Genomic DNA, 21,418 nt, shown 5'->3' on the forward strand with positions numbered 1-21,418 from the left:
TTTATTCGTAAAAAATACTTATAAAAAAACTTTCAACCCTAACTTTACGATTACCGTTGTGAAACATTATAATATTATTATATATACCAAATCATTATTATAAAAAAAATAGTAACTTGTGCTATTTGTATTTTTGTATTACTTTCTAACCTTATATGTGTGCTAACATTACAGCAGAAGTAATAATTAGATAAAAAGTTAATAACTTTTAACTTTGTTAATTTTAAATAATTTAATTTTTCACTAGTTTTTTAAACACAAGCTTTAACTTAAATTTTTTTCCTAAGTCAAAAATTTATGCAAAAGAAAGTTATAAGAGAAAAAGAAACATTTTCAAATAAAACGCAATATTGTTTTGTTATTTCATAAACTTACAACAACTGTAATACAATACCATTACATAAAATTTACAAATAAAATATTAAATGTATTTAACGACTTATATTATAATTGTTTTGATAATTTTAATAAATTATGATTCTAATTTAATATAAACAATGCTTTTCAAAATTAATTTAAATTAATGAAATTTTAATGTAACTTTTAAGTTAGTTTAAGTTAATTTTTTGTTCATGTATCATTTTTAACATAAAACTAAATTAATTTTAACTTAGTAAAAAAAAAAAACTTACTCAACACTCCTGCATTGTAGAAATAATGTCAACATAAAATTGAATTGTAATAAAACTTGAATAGCGATCTCAGCCTCTCTATCGTTAACAATGATTCGAGTTTCAAATTATCGCTCCCACATAGCTTTGCACTTTTTCCAGCCTCGGACTCTGCTGCGGCCCTGCTCTCACCCGGCCCGATGATGATACATTCTTATCAATCCAAGCTTCGATTGGTGCGTGGTATGACGCACGCGTCGTTCGGCCTCGGCCAAAACCCCCTCGCCGTCTCCAGACAGTCCAGACCCCTTCGCGGTAGCGCTGGCGGCCGCTCCAGCTCTAGCACTACTACTAGCAGTCGCTCATCAGCGTCCGGACGAAACGGTAGTGATTGCGTCACAACGGTCGGTCCTTCTCACTTCGTCTTTTCGCCCGCGTCGAAGCGTGTCCTTAGGAATACCATGGCATCCGTATGCATCATTGGCTCCGGAAACTGGTGAGTCTTAGAAGGGAGAAAGCGGAACGGTTCACCAGGCGCCGCTACGCCGCATGCTCGCAGCGAGGGGTCGTCGGCAGGAGAAACGTCGACACTCGACGAGGAGCGCGACGATCAATGACGATTCGCACGTGCCCTTTGCGCGCAGACACACGAACATACGTTGGCGTATATTATGCTTGTTTACTCACGCGCATACCCCGATGACCGAATCATCGCCGAGAGGCGCCTCCGGGAAGAGCGTCCACGCGTTTAATTGTGCGCTCCGCATCGCAACCCGACTTACCCGACGTCCGTTCTGGAGCGTATAATCACGTGCTGAGCGGGAAAACCGGAGCGTGGTTGAAGCGCGGTGGTCGTTGCGTGGAGTACTCGCGTTTTTTGCTCATGTTCGAAGAATTAATAATTATTCGGAGTTGTGCAGCATTTACGCGCAAAATAATTTACACATTACGCTTGAACAGTGTAAACTATGTAAACCATGTATAAAATATTTCATCTATATAAACTATATATACCTTTGGATCATAGAAGAAGGGTGGTTTCAACCCTTTAAACCATTTTTGAGCACCAACGAAAAATTTCCAAATTTATGTATTTACTCCTACATTTATGCCAAGTTTCATTAACATCAGAATTTTCAGGTTCGCGAGGTTTTCTTATTAGTGTATAGGACTGAGCTTTTACCAACTCTGATTAATATAAAACTGTAGATTGATGAATTATTAACTGCAAAACTTAAAACTGATTGTCTTTGCCTAATTTATTTTTTTATTTCATATTAATTAAAAAATTAATTATTAATTAAAAATTTTTTAATATCACATTTTATGAATTAATGCTTTGATAGACACTTGGTACAAATGTACAATTATGGTATCATAAATTGATAAAAAGTTCGTAATAATTACGCTATAGCAATAAGATAATTTGTTATAACACACAATAGTCTTTGGATTAAAACTTCTAAATAATATTTACCAAAAATTAGACAAATCTAAGTTTGAGGCATTATCAATATTTTACAATTTTAAAAACTGATTTTTTTTTATTTAAAGTGTTACGATGCTGAATGTGTGTGTGTAAAATTTCATATTGCAATATTTCTCAGCATTATAATTTAAGAATAATTATACATTTTTTATAAACATGTATGTACATGAATTAATTATATTTTTAAATATTTTATATATATCTTGAATATAAGAAGATAAGCAAAAGGATAACAATTATATAACTTGAAATGTTTTCACTTTCTTTGTATGTCCAAATTTAAGGCAAAATCTGCAAAATTTATTTGTAGTAAAAAATTTACAACTTCTTTATACATGCGTGTAAAAGAATAGTAATCGTAGTTTTAAATAATCCAAGTACTTACAAGCTAAAATGATATAATGATATCTGCTTCAAAAAATACAATTATTTGATAACCTAAGAATCAGTAAGTTTAGTTTATATAAAATAGGAAAAAATTATTAAAAAATGGAGAAGAACTATTTTTTGGAAAAAAGTATTTTCCGTACAGCACTGAAATTTTTCAGAGATATCTCAAAAATATTTCAGGAGAAAAGTAAAACGTTTTATAAAAATTACAAAATATGTGCAAAATATTTGCAACATTTCTAAGACAGCTTTAAAGTAACAAAATGTTTACGACTCTTGTACTTAAAACTTTATAGTTTTCTAATTGTTTAAAAGTTATTGAAAAAAACTGCATTTTGTTTAAATATTGCTGACAGTTATCCTCTCAAAATGAGAAAATTTTTGTTATGGTTTCTGAAATATTTTAATTTTATTTTCTTAATATATTTAAAGTTAGAAATAACATTATACTCAAAATTATATCTAGAAGATTATAAAAACTAAAAAGTTACTAATAAAAATTATACACAAAATATACTTTTTATTGAACATTTTTATTTAATATTTGCAATGTGATTACTATAATAAGTATAAAATTTGAAATATGTTCAATAAAAAAGTCATATATATAAGATATTATTTTATTTGCGTAACATTGTTGTACTTGTTTTTCATTACATAAAATAAAACTTTTTAGTACATATTTAGTATGTATTATACTTTATTTAGATAACATCAATTTTCTTTTTTGGAAAATCTAAAATAAATTTTTCTACATTAAGAAAGAATTTAAAGTTAAATCAAATACTATTTGATATTTAATGTACCTAATCAATTAATGCACAACTGTACTTAATCAATTAGTTATTGCCGTTCTGTGTATAGTCCAATTATTAAAAACATATATAATTGTATTAATTTGCCGTGATATTATTACGAATTACATAAACCAAATAGATTTAAATAGAACAAATTATAACATTAAAATGACAAAAATAAACCGTGATTGATCGAAAAGTTATTTTTAATTATTATTTTAGAACCCCATTTTAATCTCATACATTTTAATGTCTTGACTTTTTATCTTGTTTCTCGACGTATTTTTAAATTTTCTAATAGGTTTTAGAAATATATTAGTTGCAACATTTTATATTATATTATATGTTTTACGAAATCTTTTCAGAATTGTTGTATATAAAAGGTAAAAGATTGAAACTTTCCTCAAAATCCGGAACAATCGGTTTTATGGATTATTTTAGATAAATATACATAGCTTGAAAAAAGAAATATATTTATTATGCATTGTTACATGTACGATGCTGCACATTCTTTAAAAAGGTAGATACGTGCTTGTAAATTGCTTTTTGACATGAAGTAAAGCTTTATAAAGCAAAGCAATATAAAGCTTTTTTTATTGCATTTCTGACACATAACAATAAACGTTTTCTTTTTAATATCTTTTCTATCTCGACTCTGAAGCATTTACGGGCCTACATTTAAAATTATTTTAGCCGTTTGTACATAAGAACAACGTTCTGACCGTTTTGACGTTGCTGGTTCTTATTCGTCATTTTCACTATTTTCTAAAGCATCGATTAATTCTTCGACATTTTTTTAACCTTCTCGTCGTCAGTAAAATAAACCTTGTTGTCACTCTCATAAAGAATGCACAATTTTCTCAGTAGAACGTTCTTCTATTTTAAATATAAGTCTTATGAATTTTTATACCTTTTACGAACATAACTTTTTATTTACATTGCATATCGAACAAAGAATAGCAAAAAATATTATTGTCTAACTTTGACGAAAAAAACGTCAATCCTAAATATTATTCGATTTATGAATATAGATATTTTGAAAAATTTTGTGTGCATGCAATTCCCTCTCTTTCTCTCTCTCTCTCTCTCTCTCTCTCTCTCTCTCTCTCTCTCTCTCTCTCTCTCTCTCTCTCGTTTTGACTCTATTCAACGAATTTATTAAAAGAACCTCTAATTAAAAAGAATTATAGAACAAAATCATATAAAATTTTATTCTTGCTTTAGAAGAGTTTGTTTTTAACAGATTTTGTATAGAAAAAAGCCATTAATGTATGAACTATGGATTATATATTTTTAATTATCTAAGTAGATCATGTTTTTATCATCTAATATAGTGCAGTGTTCAGTCTCTGAGAAATAAGAGAATGCCTTAGAAATAAAATGTATATTAAATACAATAATATATTTAAATACAATAATATATATTATATATATATACATAAACAATATTATATATATATATATATATTTCAACAGAATGTTTAATTTAATATTTAGATAATCTGGATAACTAAACCTGAACAAGAGTATATATTGCAAATCATGTGTGTTGCATATCATGGTTGTGTTCCGAAATTCACTTCCCATTACTAAAAATCTATAGTTTATGTTACATATACTATAGATCTTCAGTATACTATAGATCTAGCAATGAATTTTAGAACGCAGCCTATATTAGCAGAAATCTAGCAACAGTCGAGCACAATATTTATTATTTCTCTAATATCATTAGAAATATATCAGAAAACAAGTAGATGATATTATGATAACAAAATATGCTCTATTTCTGTTGCTACATTTTGTTATAACTAGTAAATTGTGACAAAAACAAACTTAGAGAAAATACGTATATAAGAACCTGTTTTACAGTTATGACTGAATTTGCTAGCATACTGTTAATATATTGCTAACATTTGTAATCTGGGAATATATAATGTATTTATAATATAGTATTTACACAGTTTATTTATTTGAATAGTAGAAAATAATCGTTGCTAGTTCTAGTTAATTAAACAAGCAAAATAAAGGCGCAAGTCGAAACTTGACTGATGTGCTAAAAAGCCTTGATTTCGCTTGTCTCGCGCATAATTATTCTATTAGAATTCGCGGAAAGTTAATCAGGGGGCTCAATTCTGTACCGCCTACCGACAACTATCGCGTGTCGTTGCGCAGATATTTTATATGGCAAAAAGCATGCGCAACGACACCGTATAACGATACCGACACCTCTTAACGAGTTACAGAATCGCACTACAGGCTGCTAATCATAATTGTGAACTTACAGGGGCTCGGCCATCGCCAAGATAGTCGGCACGAACGCGAAGAAACAGAACAGCTTCGCCGACCGTGTTACCATGTACGTTTACGAGGAAATTATCGATGGGAAGAAACTAACGGAGATTATTAACCAGACGCACGAGAACATCAAGTATCTTCCAGGGCATAAGATTCCTGAGAACGTGGTAAGACGACATTTTTGACCGATTAACATATTGCTTGTCCGTTTCGTATATGTCTCAATAAACTTCTTACTATCATAAGCACACATAATGATAGAAATAAGATTGCGCGTTTATACATAAAATACAAATAATCTAATGTGTAAACTATGTGAACTATGTTATATGACATATTATCTATATAAATAATAATTTACGCAAAATTCAGATTTTATTAAAAATAGTGAAAATTAGATATATTCCATTTTTTAATTTTTAATATTATATATTTTCATTTTAGCAATATTACGTAAACGCGGATATATTAATAATTTTATGACGTTAATAATTTTTTCGGTATTTTGTTATTCAATTGATAACAATATATATCGCTTGTATTGTCTACTTGAAAAATTTTTGGAAATATTACGTAAAAAAGTATGTAATCTTGAAATAAAACGGCACAATCTAGGATAAAATATTGTATAATGATTAAATAATATCTATTTTTATCAATGTAGATGAATTTCGATCTTAATTTAATTCACTTTTTATCTTTATTTAGTTTTAAAAATTAGAAAAAGACAGAATAATACAGAATAAATTAAACCGCAATTAAAGTTAAACACTAGATCTCTTACAAAAACTTAATACTGAACACTTATTAATTGTATTATTTTAATGACTATTAAATACTCAAAATAAGTAATTTATCACTGGCCAATTTAACAAGATAAAATAGTTAATTAAATTATTTAGAAATATCTATTTGTTAAATTAACAATTTTAAATGATGGGCATGAAAAAGATAGACAACAAAATTATTAATGTTTGTAGAGAAACAAATATAATTTTGTACAGGCAATTAATACATATAATGAACTTAATAAAATTAATTTAAAAATATTGTATTTATTGAAAATGGAATTCTCAAATTTTATTATTTTTGCTACAACACACACACATATGTATATTGCCTGTAAATAAATTATCTTCGTGATATTGAATAGTAAACATTTATACTAAGAACCAGATTTATATTTGTAATAAAATTTTTTGTTTTTTTATTATTATTATGTTTTTTTTATTAAATTAAAAATTAATATAAAGTTTAATAGCATTTATTGATATTTGTAAAGTTTTTGTCTGAAAAACCTATTTCAGATATTATTTTAAATTAAATGATTAGTATCATTTACCAATTAAAGCAAAAATATTTTATTACATAAAGTTATCAACATATTTATATATTAATTACTTTTATTTAGTTTATCCATTGGATGAAATAAAGTCGATAACGTACCGAAACGATAAAAACCGGAATTTATCATGGTTTTTTTTTTTCATTCCTGATTGCTAGTGACTATCAAGACAATTCACGTGGCATATGTCAATGTCATAAATATCTAAGAGTTTATCACGGTTTTTTTCTTCACATTCTCAGGCTAATAATTTATTTATTATACATCGAGTTTTTCGGGTGTACTAATAAATTATGGGAAACAAAGAGTCTTCAAAAATTTTCTGTCTTGTACGAATCGACATCTTGGAAAGATTAGTCGTGTGACAAATAAAACATGTCCGATGTCAGCGTTATATCAGCTGATTATAACACTAAATACTCATTCTGCTAGCAAAGCTCGTTATACATGGGTTGCGTTTCTGCCAGTATTGGAAATTTACTATCAGTGTTGAAACTTTACTACCTGCCAGTATTGAAAATTTGTAGTTTACGTTATGTATACTACAAATTTTTATTACTGGCAGTGTATACTGAAATGCCATAGTCTGTCTTCAAAAAGCAACTTTTAAAATAGCGCAACAATATGACTTATGTATATATGCTAATGGTGATAATTTGCTTAGTGGGAGCATTAATATGATCTTAGCTCCAATATGCTGTTTGGAACATCACTCTAAATGTCTGTTTAAATAAAGTTATGTTTGTGGCTTGTTTCGATTTTCTGGATTCCTTAATTTTTTTATTTTATTGTATTTTATTTTATTTTACTTTTTTTTGTTGGTCAGTACAGATTCTTATTTGACAGTGTAGCGTTTGAGACAATGAGAAATAAGACCTCTGTAATGCGTAGGCAAACAAGACTTCTTATCTTAACTTTTTGACGAAGCACGGAAAGCAAATTCTTATTCCCCTGATTTTATTTTTGCGAACTTTATTTTATTTTCAAAGATGAAATCTATCCTGGAAGAAAAATCACCGTTTTTAATCGATAAAGAATCAACAAGATTACTAGTGCCAAGCTTTACTTAAACAACTGTACATTAGCAACACAGAAACTAAATAATGCAACCTAGAACAATGCTCAAAACGGCATATTAATGCTAAGCAATGCCACTTGCAAAATAATATGCGTTATGTTGACACGCTATTTGGAAAGTTCCGTTACTCTTTTAATAGACTAGATAATATGACGGCACCATAGATTAGTCAACAGAAATCGAACAGAATCCGTAATTCCGCAATATAAACGGAATACATCATTCAAACGATTACGAAGAAGCTGTAGATTTGGTAGTTTTTGTGATTAAAATCTATCAATAATGTTCCATTGCATGGCATATTCTGTTATATTTCCGCTGGCATTTTCTTGATAAAATTTGCAGTTTGACGATTGTTTAATTTGTTTTGATAAATTTCCGACTGGATACTTAAATTTAAATCTATTTATTTATATATTTCTTCTTTTAGATTTTTTTTCTGAAATTTTTCTACTCGTATTTCTTTTTTATGTATGTTTATGTATACAGGATGCCGAAATTTTTTGACACAGCACTTGCATACAGATAGAACGGATCAAACTGAGTAAAAAAGTCCTTTACCATTTTGCAATTCGAGCAATAGTTATTGAGTTATTCATTAAGGAAAAATAGCCATTTCGTCTGGCCTATCGCCGAATATCGGCAAGCATGTGGCAACACGCGGCGAGATAGGACCACCCAGCGAGATGCGCGTCGCTAGGCATTGCTGCTTGTAAACAATTCTCTGCGTGATTAATAGCAAACTTATATTCATTACCAAGATCCGATGCAGACTGTATAGGGCCTCCTAATTCATTAATATATTTGAAACATTTATCGATCTGAGAATTATTGTATGTATATGCATATATGAAGTATATATGAAGATATTTCAAATTAACATTACTCCGATGTAATTGTACATTAAGACTTTCAATTTATGCAGAACTTTTAAGAATCGTGTTAGCTATAACATTAAATTAATGAAAGTAAAAAATCTAAGTTTAACTAAAATTAACAAAAAAAATGAAAAGTGTGAAAATGAAGAGTAAAATGAGTTTAAAACGGAATATAATATAAAATATGGGACAAACTTTAGAAACAATAATAAATAACGTTACAATAGATAAATTGCAATTTATTTATTTATGTAAAATACTCTAAATATTTAAATATGTAAAGTTAAATATGTATAGTTTATATCTTTACTATCTATGCAATGGTACAGAAAAAAATTAAAACAACATTATTACACATCAACAATAAAAACCTAAAAGTGAATCTTAAACTATTATTAAATTGTTAAATTATTATATAAACAAATATTATTATCTAAAATAAATACTATTACTCATAACAAGAACAAAAAATGTATCTTTTTATACTTGAATAATCTAAAATAACAGTTTATATAAAACAAGAACCATTGCATTTTTATATAAAAAATTATAATGTTATATTTATGTTATAAATTAATATAACCCATATATCCTACTCTTGAAGCATTTCGTATTACCTTCATATCTTGATATGACAGATAAAAATCTTTTTGTATTAACAAAGAAATTACAAACATTAAAGAATTTACTTTGAGTTTGTGGGAACATGATTAAGACGAGGCTATAAATAATATATTTTTAGAAATAATAAAAATAAGTATTTTAATAAACAAACTTGTTATCACAAAATTCACTATTCTCTGTTTATAGCATGTTTTTAACAATATTTTTTCTATGTAGAAATAAATTATTAAAAAAATTTTTTTTAATTTTACTAATTTTGATAATCTTCAGATTTTTTAAATTGTGCGTCTTCAAGTAAATTTTAGCACTTTAATTTTTTCTCGGAATATTTGGAATTTTGGATTTCAGAATGATTTTTTTCCGTAAATTTAAAGTTACTAGGAATCTTTGTTCTCTGAGGACGTATTAATATATCTTTCCATTTTAGACTTCTCGAATGAGAAGGGATAAGTGGTCGGTCCGAGTCCAGTAATCATTATCATATTGCGGATGCTAATAAATTACGTTTGCCGATCTTGAACTTTAATCGCCGTACTCTGACCGCAATCAAGGTAGCCGTATTGATTTATTGTACGCCTACGTATCCCATATTCCGTTGTTACAACTTATAGCCTCCAATAGCCTTTCTCTCCTTTATCCAGAGAATTATATAGTTTGTTTCTTATAGCGTATTTCTATTCTAGTAAAAAAATTTTAATGAAACTTTGATGTGATTTTGGTGAACTTGACATTCTACGAAATTTGATAAAATTTCAATAAATTTTAATATGTAATGAAATTTTAATCATATTTTCCTGAAAAGATTATTTTTTCGATTTAATGAAGAACATTTGGTATTTTACTGAGATTTCAATGAAAATGTTATGAAATTTTAAACAAAAAATTATGAATATTGTTTAATGAAAAAGTAAAAAAATTTTACTAAAATTAAATATAAAGAATTTTTATAAAACTATTATGAAAAATTGCAGATAGTAATAAAAAATTAATGGCATTTTATTGAAATAAATTGTTGTTGAAATTTTGATAAAATTACTGTTTAAAATTTACTCCAAAATAAACATAAAATTTATCAACAAAATGTCATTAAAATATTATGGAATTTTTCCACTGAAATATTTACTTATTTTTTCTTCTTTTGTAAAACCATTATTTGTAGGTTTTTAAATTAATGTGATTAAATTGATGTAATGTGAATTATTGTGGAATTTTATAAGATGCTCCCCAGTGAGAAACGATAATGAATTCGACATCAATTTGACGTCGAATCGACATCGAAATGATGATTTCGACGTCGAATCGATGTCGATTCGATGATTTCGACGTCGAATCGATGTCGATTCGATGTACTATTTCTCACTGGGTCTTAGCTACGTCTCCCTTAAGAATATCCTTCGTTTGCTGGCTGCTCTGTAAGAATCACTACACGTGTACAAAGTTGGCTAAGAATATCATGTCTTCATAAAATATTCATTCTCTGACGATATGACTTTATAGACGCATTTAACTACACGAGAACGCGTGTTGAAAGAAGAGTGACAAAGAGATCTAAAGTGAATTTTCATCTGATTTGACTAAAAAGCATCTAAAGGATCTAACGTTACTTTTTCCATTCCATTATTTTAATACTAATCCGAAGCTGTTTGTTGTTTGATTGCAATATGCAGAAAAAAATTCTTTGAGAATATTTTTGCCGAATATTTTTGCAAAGTTAAAAATTGAAATGAGATTATATAGCATGCATTAAACATATACAACTTGCTTACATGAAGTATTTTGTATAATTTTATCAAGAAAAATACATTTGAATTATTCAATAATTTATAATGTTATAATTTTCATGAATTAAAAGAGAAATATTGAATAGGAAATATAATATCTTTAAAAAATATAATTCTTTGCACTATTTTTTATACTATTATTATCAAAATAATTATATCGTGTTCTTTAGATCATTATAACATTGAAATTTAATAAGTCTATATTTAATAAATTAATAAATAATTAATTAAATAAAATATGTTTTGCTGAAATTTAAACTTATCAAATTCTTCAAAGAAATTTAAAAAATATATAAATTTATTATATAAAATTATATATAATTATTATTAAATAAAATGTGTAGTTCAAAATTTACACTAATATTTGACATTGTTTTTTCTAGACGAGAAATTGATGTAAATTTAGAGATATTTAAAAAAATGTTGAAGTGAAGCTTTACTATAATAAATATAAATAGTAATTTTATTTTTTTTTTTATATTATTATTGAAACACTAAACTTTTATTTAACTTATTAATTCCTATAAGTTAAACTTATAGGAAAAATGCGTGCGTTCAAACAAAAAGAGAATAACGATAATAGGATAAGAATAAATAGCTGTTGACTTTGGTCAATCAAAACAAAGTTATGTTACTAACTTTTTTTTATCTTAAAATATTTAGCATATCTTACCACGTTATATCGTTACATTTCGTTATATCACTGATGTTGCTTTCTTTAAAAATTCTTTGGACACATTAAACGAAAAAACAAGCTACAAAGATTAACTTCTTTAAACTGGTTTGTCATTAACTATATGTGCTTGGTTTTCATATCTTATACTTCAAAGGAAACGAAAGAGATACGTCAAGAAGTTCAAAGTTCAAAAATAAAAAACAACGTTCTCAAGTCGAGAATTACTGAGCGAAAATCAACTTTAGATATCTAAAGTCTTAAAACTGTACAATTTCTAGATTTTTACGATATGATATCTAAAAACAAGATATTTAACATTCGAAAATACAAAACAATTTCAAAACAATTTATTTCAAAACAATCTTTTGCCGATTACAATTACATTTAATTTTACAGTTTTAACAGTTTTAAAGATATCGGCTATACAATCTCAGCATAAAGTGACTTGTATTATTAAAAACAATTTTTAAAAATTTTAGTATGTATTTGGATTTTATGAGACACTGTTGGTTTTAACTGCATAAATTTAAACTAATAAAATTTGTTTTATAATCGTAAATGAAATTTTTACATACTGTTTGTGCGTGCTTTTAACTGCGCCGTTAAAAATATCGGACGTGACTGTATAATTAAATATCTAACTTGCAAACTTTTCATGCTTATCGCATATCATTGTACATTTCAATATCTAAAATAGCGCCGAAAAATTTTTATACCGCACTGACACTTTCTGGAGGTATCTCAAAAAAATTTCAAAATAAAACCGAAAGTGAAATAAAAAGTTAAACATTTTATAAAGGTTTTTCGAAATATCTCTGCAATATTTCTGAAAAAACAGCTCTGCAAAATATCCTTGATTTTTGTATATAAAACCTTATGGAAAAATTGCTGAAAGATTACTGAAAAAATTTTCAACAAGCTTTCTGAAATATTACTAAAAAAGTGACTGAATTTTTTGGAATATATTGCTGATCGTATACACTTCTTTGTAATTTAAAACCTTGCCATTTGATATTATTTTTGAAGAGTATTTTAACTTTATTTTTTAATACGTTTAAAACCAGAAATGATATTTAATTATATTTAGAAGATTACAAACTAAAAAGTTACAATAAAAATTGACCGCGCGCGCGCACGTATATATAAAATACAGACCACTTATATTACTCGTAAGAATGCTTGACGACGCACTGATTATTTTGATTAACAATAGTATGTTAATGAAAATGATAAATACGAGTTTATACATATATGTATACATTTGTTTAAAGTATCAAAAATTCGGTTTACAAATTTTTTTCCATAGTTTGAATAGACTTCGATAATTAAGGAAAAATTTTTTATTAATTTTCTACTATTCGTTATTGAGAAAAACAAATGATATAAGTGATCTGATACAATTTGTATTATGTAATCTGATTTAAAGCGTTTATACGATGCTTTTTGGTCTATTTATCTCTGCCAAGTCGATTTGTCATAGTTCTTTTTATTCCTTTATTCTTTTTTTTTTCTTTTCTGGAAGTATCTATTTAAGAACTTTTTCGACTAATTACATAATCTGACAGTCTCTTTATATGTCTAAATCAAATTATACAGAATGTACCATAAAGATTGTAAAGATGAACAATGTTTAAAGGTAGATGCCTGGGTATTTGAAAAGAAAATAATCCTTATATCAAAATGTTGAGGCTACAATAATTTTTATTTAAGAAGGATTTAAGTTTAACAAATTAAACTATATATAATAAAACTTGCACGCTTAGGCACTCGCAGTAAAGGTACGATGCAAGATTAAAAAATATGAAAAATAAGAATTATGTCTAGGAGCATCTTTATTATTGTGAAATGTGCTTTATTTAAGTGCGTGCATTTTAAACTCTTTGATTTAAGCCAATTTTAAATCCTTATTTAAAAATTATTGTAGCTTCGACACATTTTGATAGTTTCAACATTAGAATTTTGTTTCAAAATGATCCATCTTTAAGCATTGCTACAATCGTTACGGGACATCATGTATATAATTATTTTTTCTATATCTTTTTTAAAGTGTCACAACAACATTAAAGTGAATCTATATGGAGTCAAAGCAATCCTTTCTTTTATTTATTTTCATTCTTCCGTTAAAATTTTGTCATTTCAGCGTTGATTCATTTCAGGTTGCAATCCCAGACGTGATAGAGGCTGCGAAGGACGCGGACATACTCATATTTGTGGTCCCGCATCAGTTCATCCACAGGATATGCAACAGCTTGCAGGGAAAGATCAAACCCACTGCCGTCGGGCTGTCGTTAATTAAGGTACAATATTAATGTATAATTTTCGAGAATATATCACGTGTAGTTTCTTTACTCGTTAATCGACAATCTTACATATTCGGAATATTTTTTGTAGGGCTTCGACAAGAAAGAGGGTGGCGGCATCGAACTTATATCTCACATTATTTCTAAACAACTGCAAATTCCAATCTCAGTTCTGATGGGCGCTAACTTGGCTTCTGAGGTGGCCGACGAGATGTTTTGCGAGACCACCATTGGTGAGGAGAGAATTTAAAATACCTTTTTCGTATTCATTTAAGAAAATTTTCTACTTTGTATTGTGTTGATCTTTTAGGACTTTTTTTAGGAAAGTAAGTAAAGATTTTTTAAAATTATGTTTTATTATTTATTTATTATCGTTTGAAGATTAATTTCTTATTTATTACAAAAAAATACAATTAATAATTTTTTAACAATAGATCTATTTAACTTTTACACGGTTTACCAGTAACCATGATTTCGGATCTTCTATATAATAAACTGAAATTGAAAACTCAGACGCAGAACAAAATTTTAATCTGAACACTCGCAGTTATTGTTGGAATTTTTTTGTTTAATAAATAAATGATACTTATTTGAAGAAAAACATTTAATTTTTATTCTATTTTTTTTAATTTTTGAGTCTTAAGAAAAAATTGAAAAAAAATTAAAAATTATTAAGATAATTCTAGTTTCCCAACAATAGCCGCAAGTATTCTGATTGAAATGTCATTTGAGTTGTTGCTTTCATTGAACGACATGAAATTACAGTCGTCAATGAACTATGCAGAAGTCAAAAGTGGATCTAATATTATATTTTTTATTTAAAAAATAGAGAATTAATCTTTAAACCATAATAAATAAACAAAAAGTAGTAATTTTGAAAAATATTTATCTATTTTTAAAAAAATTATTAAAAATCTAAAAAATTAATCTGATAAAGTAGAAAATCTCTTTAATTGTTTAAAATATATTAGTTTAATCGCGATTATATAAACGAGCAATATCACAGAGAATATTATGTTATATATACCATAGTGATAAGAAACGTGTATTTAACACAGTTCTGACAGCACAATTCAGATAGCATACTTTTAATTTACAAAAATGGATCGCGTAATGAATGGTATATAAAAAGCGATTCGATAATTGCAAAAAAGCATTTTGCTGGTTATCCTGTATTTTATCGAGCCATTTCTTGCATCAATTTTATTCTTTGTCGCGCCTCATTAACATGATTCATAGCGTTTGATGGAAGGTCTAATGCAGTTCTCAAGAGCTCACGTGGCATGCAATCTTAAATCGATATTTCCAGAAAGTGGAGACTATTATGTTGTGCTGCAAATAAAATTTTTGAAAGCTTCGTGTAAATCGCATAAATCCTACTTTTTAAACTCGTGGATTTATATAAGGAGATTTGCTAATAAGATAAAATCTGTAATTTAGATTGAAATTTGCAGGCTGCAAGGACAAAGTGATGGCGCCGATACTCCGCAACTTGATTCAAACGTCGTATTTCAGGGTGGTAGTCGTCGAAGATGTGGATTCTGTGGAGTGTTGCGGAGCGCTGAAGGTAATGTAATGATTCTATTTTTTAATTTAATTTTATTTACATTAAATTTAAGGATATGTCACATTTATTTTTAAAATAATTAAACATATTTTTTAATTTTCATATTGTTCTGTACACTATATATTGCATCTAAAAGCAGTACAAATAATTTGGCGACTTTCTACTTAGATTAAAAATTATTTTAAAAAGAAGTAGAAATGTATTGTAATGGAAGAAGAATTAAGAAAATTGACACAAATTTGAATTTTATACATTTTATTTACTTTATTTGTTATTAAAGATTAAATTATTTTTTTAATATTACTCACATCACTTTCATATGTATATAATTTATTTAAAACATAAATATGTATCAACATTTCTAATTTTACTTTACTCTGTAGAAACTGTGCATATAATATAGATGTGTATATAATATTTGTTTTTACTTTTTTTATTTTAATTAAGATTTAGACAATATTAATATGTCTATATTAATGTTTTATAGAATATAGTTGCTTGCGGCGCTGGTTTCGTCGATGGATTGGGTCTAGGTGATAATACGAAGGCTGCAGTGATCAGACTGGGCCTTATGGAAATGATCAAATTTGTTGATGTGTTCTTTCCGGGCGGAAAGTTATCGACCTTCTTTGAGAGTTGTGGAGTGGCCGATCTAATCACGACATGTTATGGTGGACGTAATAGAAAAGTATCGGAGGCCTTCATCAAAACTGGCAAGGTTAGTAATACAAGATGTATCGGGATAAATATGTTCTGTCTTGGTTGGTTTTGTAATTGTTAATTCTCTTTTTAACAAAATTTTTTAATTACATAGGTCTTAGATTATTAAAAAATTTCTAGTGTCCGTTAAAGAAGTTTTCGAGAATATTTATATGTGTATAGCCAATAACATTGAAAGAATTATTATTGAGATGAAGCATGTTCAATATTTTTTCAACATTAAAAATTTGAATCTATATTGTTTTTTTTTAATTGTTAATATTGTTATAACATTGAAACAACATTGAATAAATTATTTTTGTAAAATTGAAAAAAAATTTTTATTAAATAAAAAATAACTTTTTCAGCATACAAAATTCAAAAAATAATATTAATTTGTATAGTTTTCTAGATAACAAGCTATTCTTATTTTGACATCAAAATTTTATTCTTATTTTGAGCGTTTCCAATTTTTTTAAATCTTTGTATAGTTTTGCGAATTTTTGAGATACAAAATAATATTATTTTTATTGATATTTCATAAAAAATATTAGAAAGGTAAATTTTTGATTTAATCATGTTTTAGTATTAAAAAGGCAACAAAAAGTAGTGAATTGTATTACTTTTTAAATAATAATAACGATAACAATTAAGTTACTTTTTAGAATTAGTATCTTGTAATAATAACTTAGTTACATTTCAATTTGATAACGAGTATAAGTAATGAGTTATTTTTAAGAAGTAACTTTCCTAACCCTGTGGGATTAACATTTGCAATATAATTCAACGTTTCTGGAATGGTGATCGAACATTTTTCTTGTGTGCTACATTAAAATACTCCAATAACTTGAGATCGCATATTCATACATATGATTTTTTATTATTTTATAAATTGTTTTTTATGTAATAACGCAAAAAACATACATGTGTGTTTTGTAGTCAATCGAGACGCTGGAGAAGGAAATGTTGAACGGACAGAAACTGCAGGGGCCGTTCACTGCCGAAGAGGTCAATTACATGCTAAAATCAAAGAACATGGAAAATAGGTTTCCATTGTTCACGGCAATTCACCGGATTTGCATTCGTGAGCTAAAACCTACGGACTTTATCGACTGCATACGCAGCCATCCGGAACACATGTAAGCTCATCATTGTTATCATAGCATTTCGAAGATGGTTTACTAACGTAAAAATAGGAACAATTAGCCTGCCCAGATCTATGGATCCTTTATCATTGAGAATTTTTATTAATCTGACTTATAAATGGCCAAAATCCTTTATAGATCGAAACTTCAAGAGCATAGATTGCTTAGCAATCTTTTTGCTAGTTTTAGGTTATCCAACAATTCCACAATTCCAAACGAAATCATTTCATATTTCTTTGTAAAGTAAAATTCACTGATAAGACTAGATAACACGGAGCCCATGCTAATTCTAGATCAAGTTTGATTGTTTTCTGATTACAAAAAGTCTTACGAATTGTAAATCTTACATTGCACATAGTTTTAATGGTGTCAAGATTTCATGGATCTATTATTTCAAGAATTTCATGTTTATAAGACTACTAAATCTCGGAAAATCTTGTAAAATTGGGGTAAAAATTTTTAAGATACTTATATAAACATGAAATTTTGAGAAATTAAAATTTTATAGGATCCATAGCCTCGAGGGTTCATTAATTTTGTGATTTAAATTTTTAATTTAATAAAATTCTTGTTTGTTCTTAGTGCATTTTTTTATCTTGACTCCACGATTCATGCATTAATTTTTTACGGATCCAAGGGCTCTAAAAATTATAGGTTTTAAAAAGCTCGAATAATTTAGCTATTAAAATCCGATATCGCGTTGAACGCGATGAATAAATAAATTGTTACATTTTACAATGTGAATATATGTACATATATATTTTATCGCGATAGAGAATTTTATTCAACGTTTTGAGCGAGTAGAGGAATTTAGATCCCCAATTGTTGATTGTTGTATGCATTGTCAGCGAACGAATTCCGTTATGTAAACCGAGGGAAAAAGAGAAAAATATAACTAATTATTTGTTGTTAAAAAGTGAGACTTAGCTCTTCTGTCCCTTGTTTTCCTGAAATCTTAAAGAATCTCTCCTTACATGCATGATCATTTATATAACTCGTGATTCTATTTAACTTTGTTTTAATAAAATTTTTATATGTATGATGTTATTAAAATATTTGGGTGAGCTTCAGGAGTGGGTTCTGTATTGTATAAAGAAAACACTAAATACACAAATACATACGCATATATAGACATATATATGTAAATATTTAAACATTTATAATTAAAAAAGGAAGCTTTAATTGCAATTTTATAATTTATAATTTTATCTTATTTAATTATCTAGAGTCACTCTTTTAAAAATTTTTTTTATCTGTCATCGAACTTTGATGGTGCAAAGATATATATATATACAGGATATCTTACCACTATTGCATTTTCTTTTAAAAACGTATTCATAAGTAATTTAGAGACAAAAATCCTGATACAAAAATATCAAAACTATAATATCTTTTAAATTCTAAAAAAGAGAATTATTGAAAAATTAATAATTTGCAAGATATTTTATACTTTATATTGAAATATGCCAGAAAATAAAGTTTAAAATATCTTAAAAATTATTGACTCGATAATTGAATACTTTTATATACAAAATAATCAAAAGAAACATATTACGTAAAAAAGTATATAATTTTATTTAAAAAATAATAATGTTCATGACTTTGAAAAATTAATTTTTCCGAAAATCGATTCTACTATTATTTGTTTTCCTTTAGGTAAAGAATTTTTGAAGGTTTTTTTTCTATAATTAAAAGCAAAAAATTTTAATTAAAAAAAGATTAAAACCTAAACGTTGTATGTGTATGTGTATATGTAAAATTTTATATGCGCGCGCGCACACACACGCACACACACCCACACGCATACATCCACACACACCTACACATGGATGATATTTTTATCATTTATGAAGATTGTTTGATTTATTTCTTAACATTGTGTGCAATCCTCATCCATTAGCCAGCTAATGCAAAAGCTCAGGCTGATGATAAATATCTGTACGGGAACTGTGTCGACCCGAAGGGGTTAATTCGCATTCACTCCGTATTTAGGGACGAGGACATCTCGCCGTCATCGATGATGCTCAAGTCGCCCAAGTGCCATCTTTGAGGATATCGTGCGTCATTCTTCGAGGGAAGACTGGTCGTCATTGAAAATCAACATCTTAGATTATACAAATGTGATGCTTAATAATACATTGAATTTATTTATTGTTAAACCGAAGTGAAGCATTAGTTAAACTTTAGTTTGATAATAAATAAACTTTGGAGTTCAATTTTTTATTGCGTTATATGTACTAGTGTTCTTAACCCAGAAAAATATTCAGAAATTTGGAGTAAAAATGTTTTATTTCTGATTTTTGCTTTACCGCATTTTCCAGGATTTTTCTTTGAAGATAACATTTTTATTGTGAATGATTTTAAGATTTCTCTCGCTTAAGGAACTTTTAGTTTAGAGCACAGAAAATAGTAGTTTATTCTTGAGAATTTTTTATAAACAAACTGTAGATACTTTTGTACATACTCTAAGTGATAAACAGTCATTATTATATTAGTATTTTACATATACGTAAGAGTTGAAACCGGTAGCTTCGGTAATTTCTGAGAAATCATAACAGCCAACTCAAACATTGTTTGTTTTAGATTTACGTAACATAAAAAAATTAATGAACATTTAGCCACTAAATTTGTAAATATTTGCTAAATATATAAAGATAGATATATAAAAACATAAAAAGGTACAAATATTTGTAGTTAAAAAGAAATAAAAAATATAGACAAATTTGGCACTCTGAACTGTAACATTTTCTTAAATCAAATTAAAAATAGCAATTACTGACATTACAGATTCGAATTTTTTTCGATTTTGCTTTACAGATTAAAAAATGTTTTCGCGTCTTTAAAGTATATATAGGAATAAATACTGAGAGACTTAACTTCAACCAAAAATTTAAAAAATTAAAATTGCATGACATCTAGGTAATTTTATTTTTTTTCAAGAATTCCGTTACTTTAATATCTATTGTAAGAAGTCTAATAAGTAATTTATTAATAGTTATAATAAAAGTTTGCTATTATTTTATTATTAATAGTCTTTTTCGTATTTTGGGGGGAAAACAGAAAAGTTCAATTTTTTCGTCAATTTTATTTTTCTGGAAAATTAAGAACACACTACTTATTATAATGCTAATAATTTTTAGAATCCCAGTATTACTATAACAGTTTTATCTTTACCTAAAAAAATAAATTCTTGAAATTCTTTAAAAAACTTTTCTATTGATAGTTTTGGTGATCTATGAAAAAATCTAGCATTTCTTATAAGGAATCATTAATCGTGTAATGTTTTGTTATATAATATAATATGTTCCTTGTCATCAATTGTAATTATATAATAGAAAATTATTTTGGTAAAGAATTAAGCAATTTGTAAACAGTTTACGTTCTCTTTTTTTTCTTTTCTCTCAACTCTGATGTTCTTAAGAACCATCTTTCAAATCCACCTTTGTGTTCTAATTATGTGGTCTAATTATAAATAGAAATAAAAATAAATTTGTAGATATATATGTGTATAATTGGGCTCTAGAAGACTACAATGTATATTTAAGGTTAAATCTATAAAATTCTATAAAATTAGACAGAAGGACGCATCGTAAAGTCAAGTTTAAATTCACAACCTTGACTCATTATCGCGATTATCAGCGGATCGCTAATTTTGTTGGCAACGCTTCTTCACCGTTGATGCACCCGCTCTCAGCTGGCCTTAGTCCAGAGTTTGCGCGCAAGACGTTAGAAAATAATTCACG

General features: G+C 27.3%; 1 protein-coding gene across 1 annotated transcript; it reads left to right on the forward strand.

Annotated features, from left to right (window-relative positions):
- Nucleotides 1–877: 877 nt before the first annotated feature.
- Nucleotides 878–21,174, forward strand: LOC105828585 (glycerol-3-phosphate dehydrogenase [NAD(+)], cytoplasmic). The gene is made up of 8 exons (XM_012666984.3): nt 878–1,107; nt 5,572–5,749; nt 14,121–14,261; nt 14,356–14,497; nt 15,719–15,831; nt 16,319–16,549; nt 17,470–17,669; nt 19,668–21,174. Exons 1-8 carry the CDS (start codon nt 1,073–1,075, stop codon nt 19,723–19,725), a joined length of 1,098 nt encoding a protein of 365 aa, XP_012522438.2. The 5' UTR covers nt 878–1,072; the 3' UTR covers nt 19,726–21,174.
- Nucleotides 21,175–21,418: the final 244 nt, after the last annotated feature.

The sequence above is a fragment of the Monomorium pharaonis genome, chromosome 5, assembly GCF_013373865.1.
Source record: "Monomorium pharaonis isolate MP-MQ-018 chromosome 5, ASM1337386v2, whole genome shotgun sequence".
NCBI classification, from domain to species: domain Eukaryota; kingdom Metazoa; phylum Arthropoda; class Insecta; order Hymenoptera; family Formicidae; genus Monomorium; species Monomorium pharaonis.

What these genes read in the sequence shown, in the direction of transcription:
- LOC105828585 (XM_012666984.3), top strand. Translation starts at nt 1,073, where the DNA reads ATGGCATCCGTATGCATCATTGGCTCCGGAAACTG. An exon ending in ATAAGATTCCTGAGAACGTG is followed by an intron (nt 5,750 to 14,120) that starts GTAAGACGACAT and finishes GATTCATTTCAG; the next exon opens with GTTGCAATCCCAGACGTGAT. An exon ending in TCGGGCTGTCGTTAATTAAG is followed by an intron (nt 14,262 to 14,355) that starts GTACAATATTAA and finishes TATTTTTTGTAG; the next exon opens with GGCTTCGACAAGAAAGAGGG.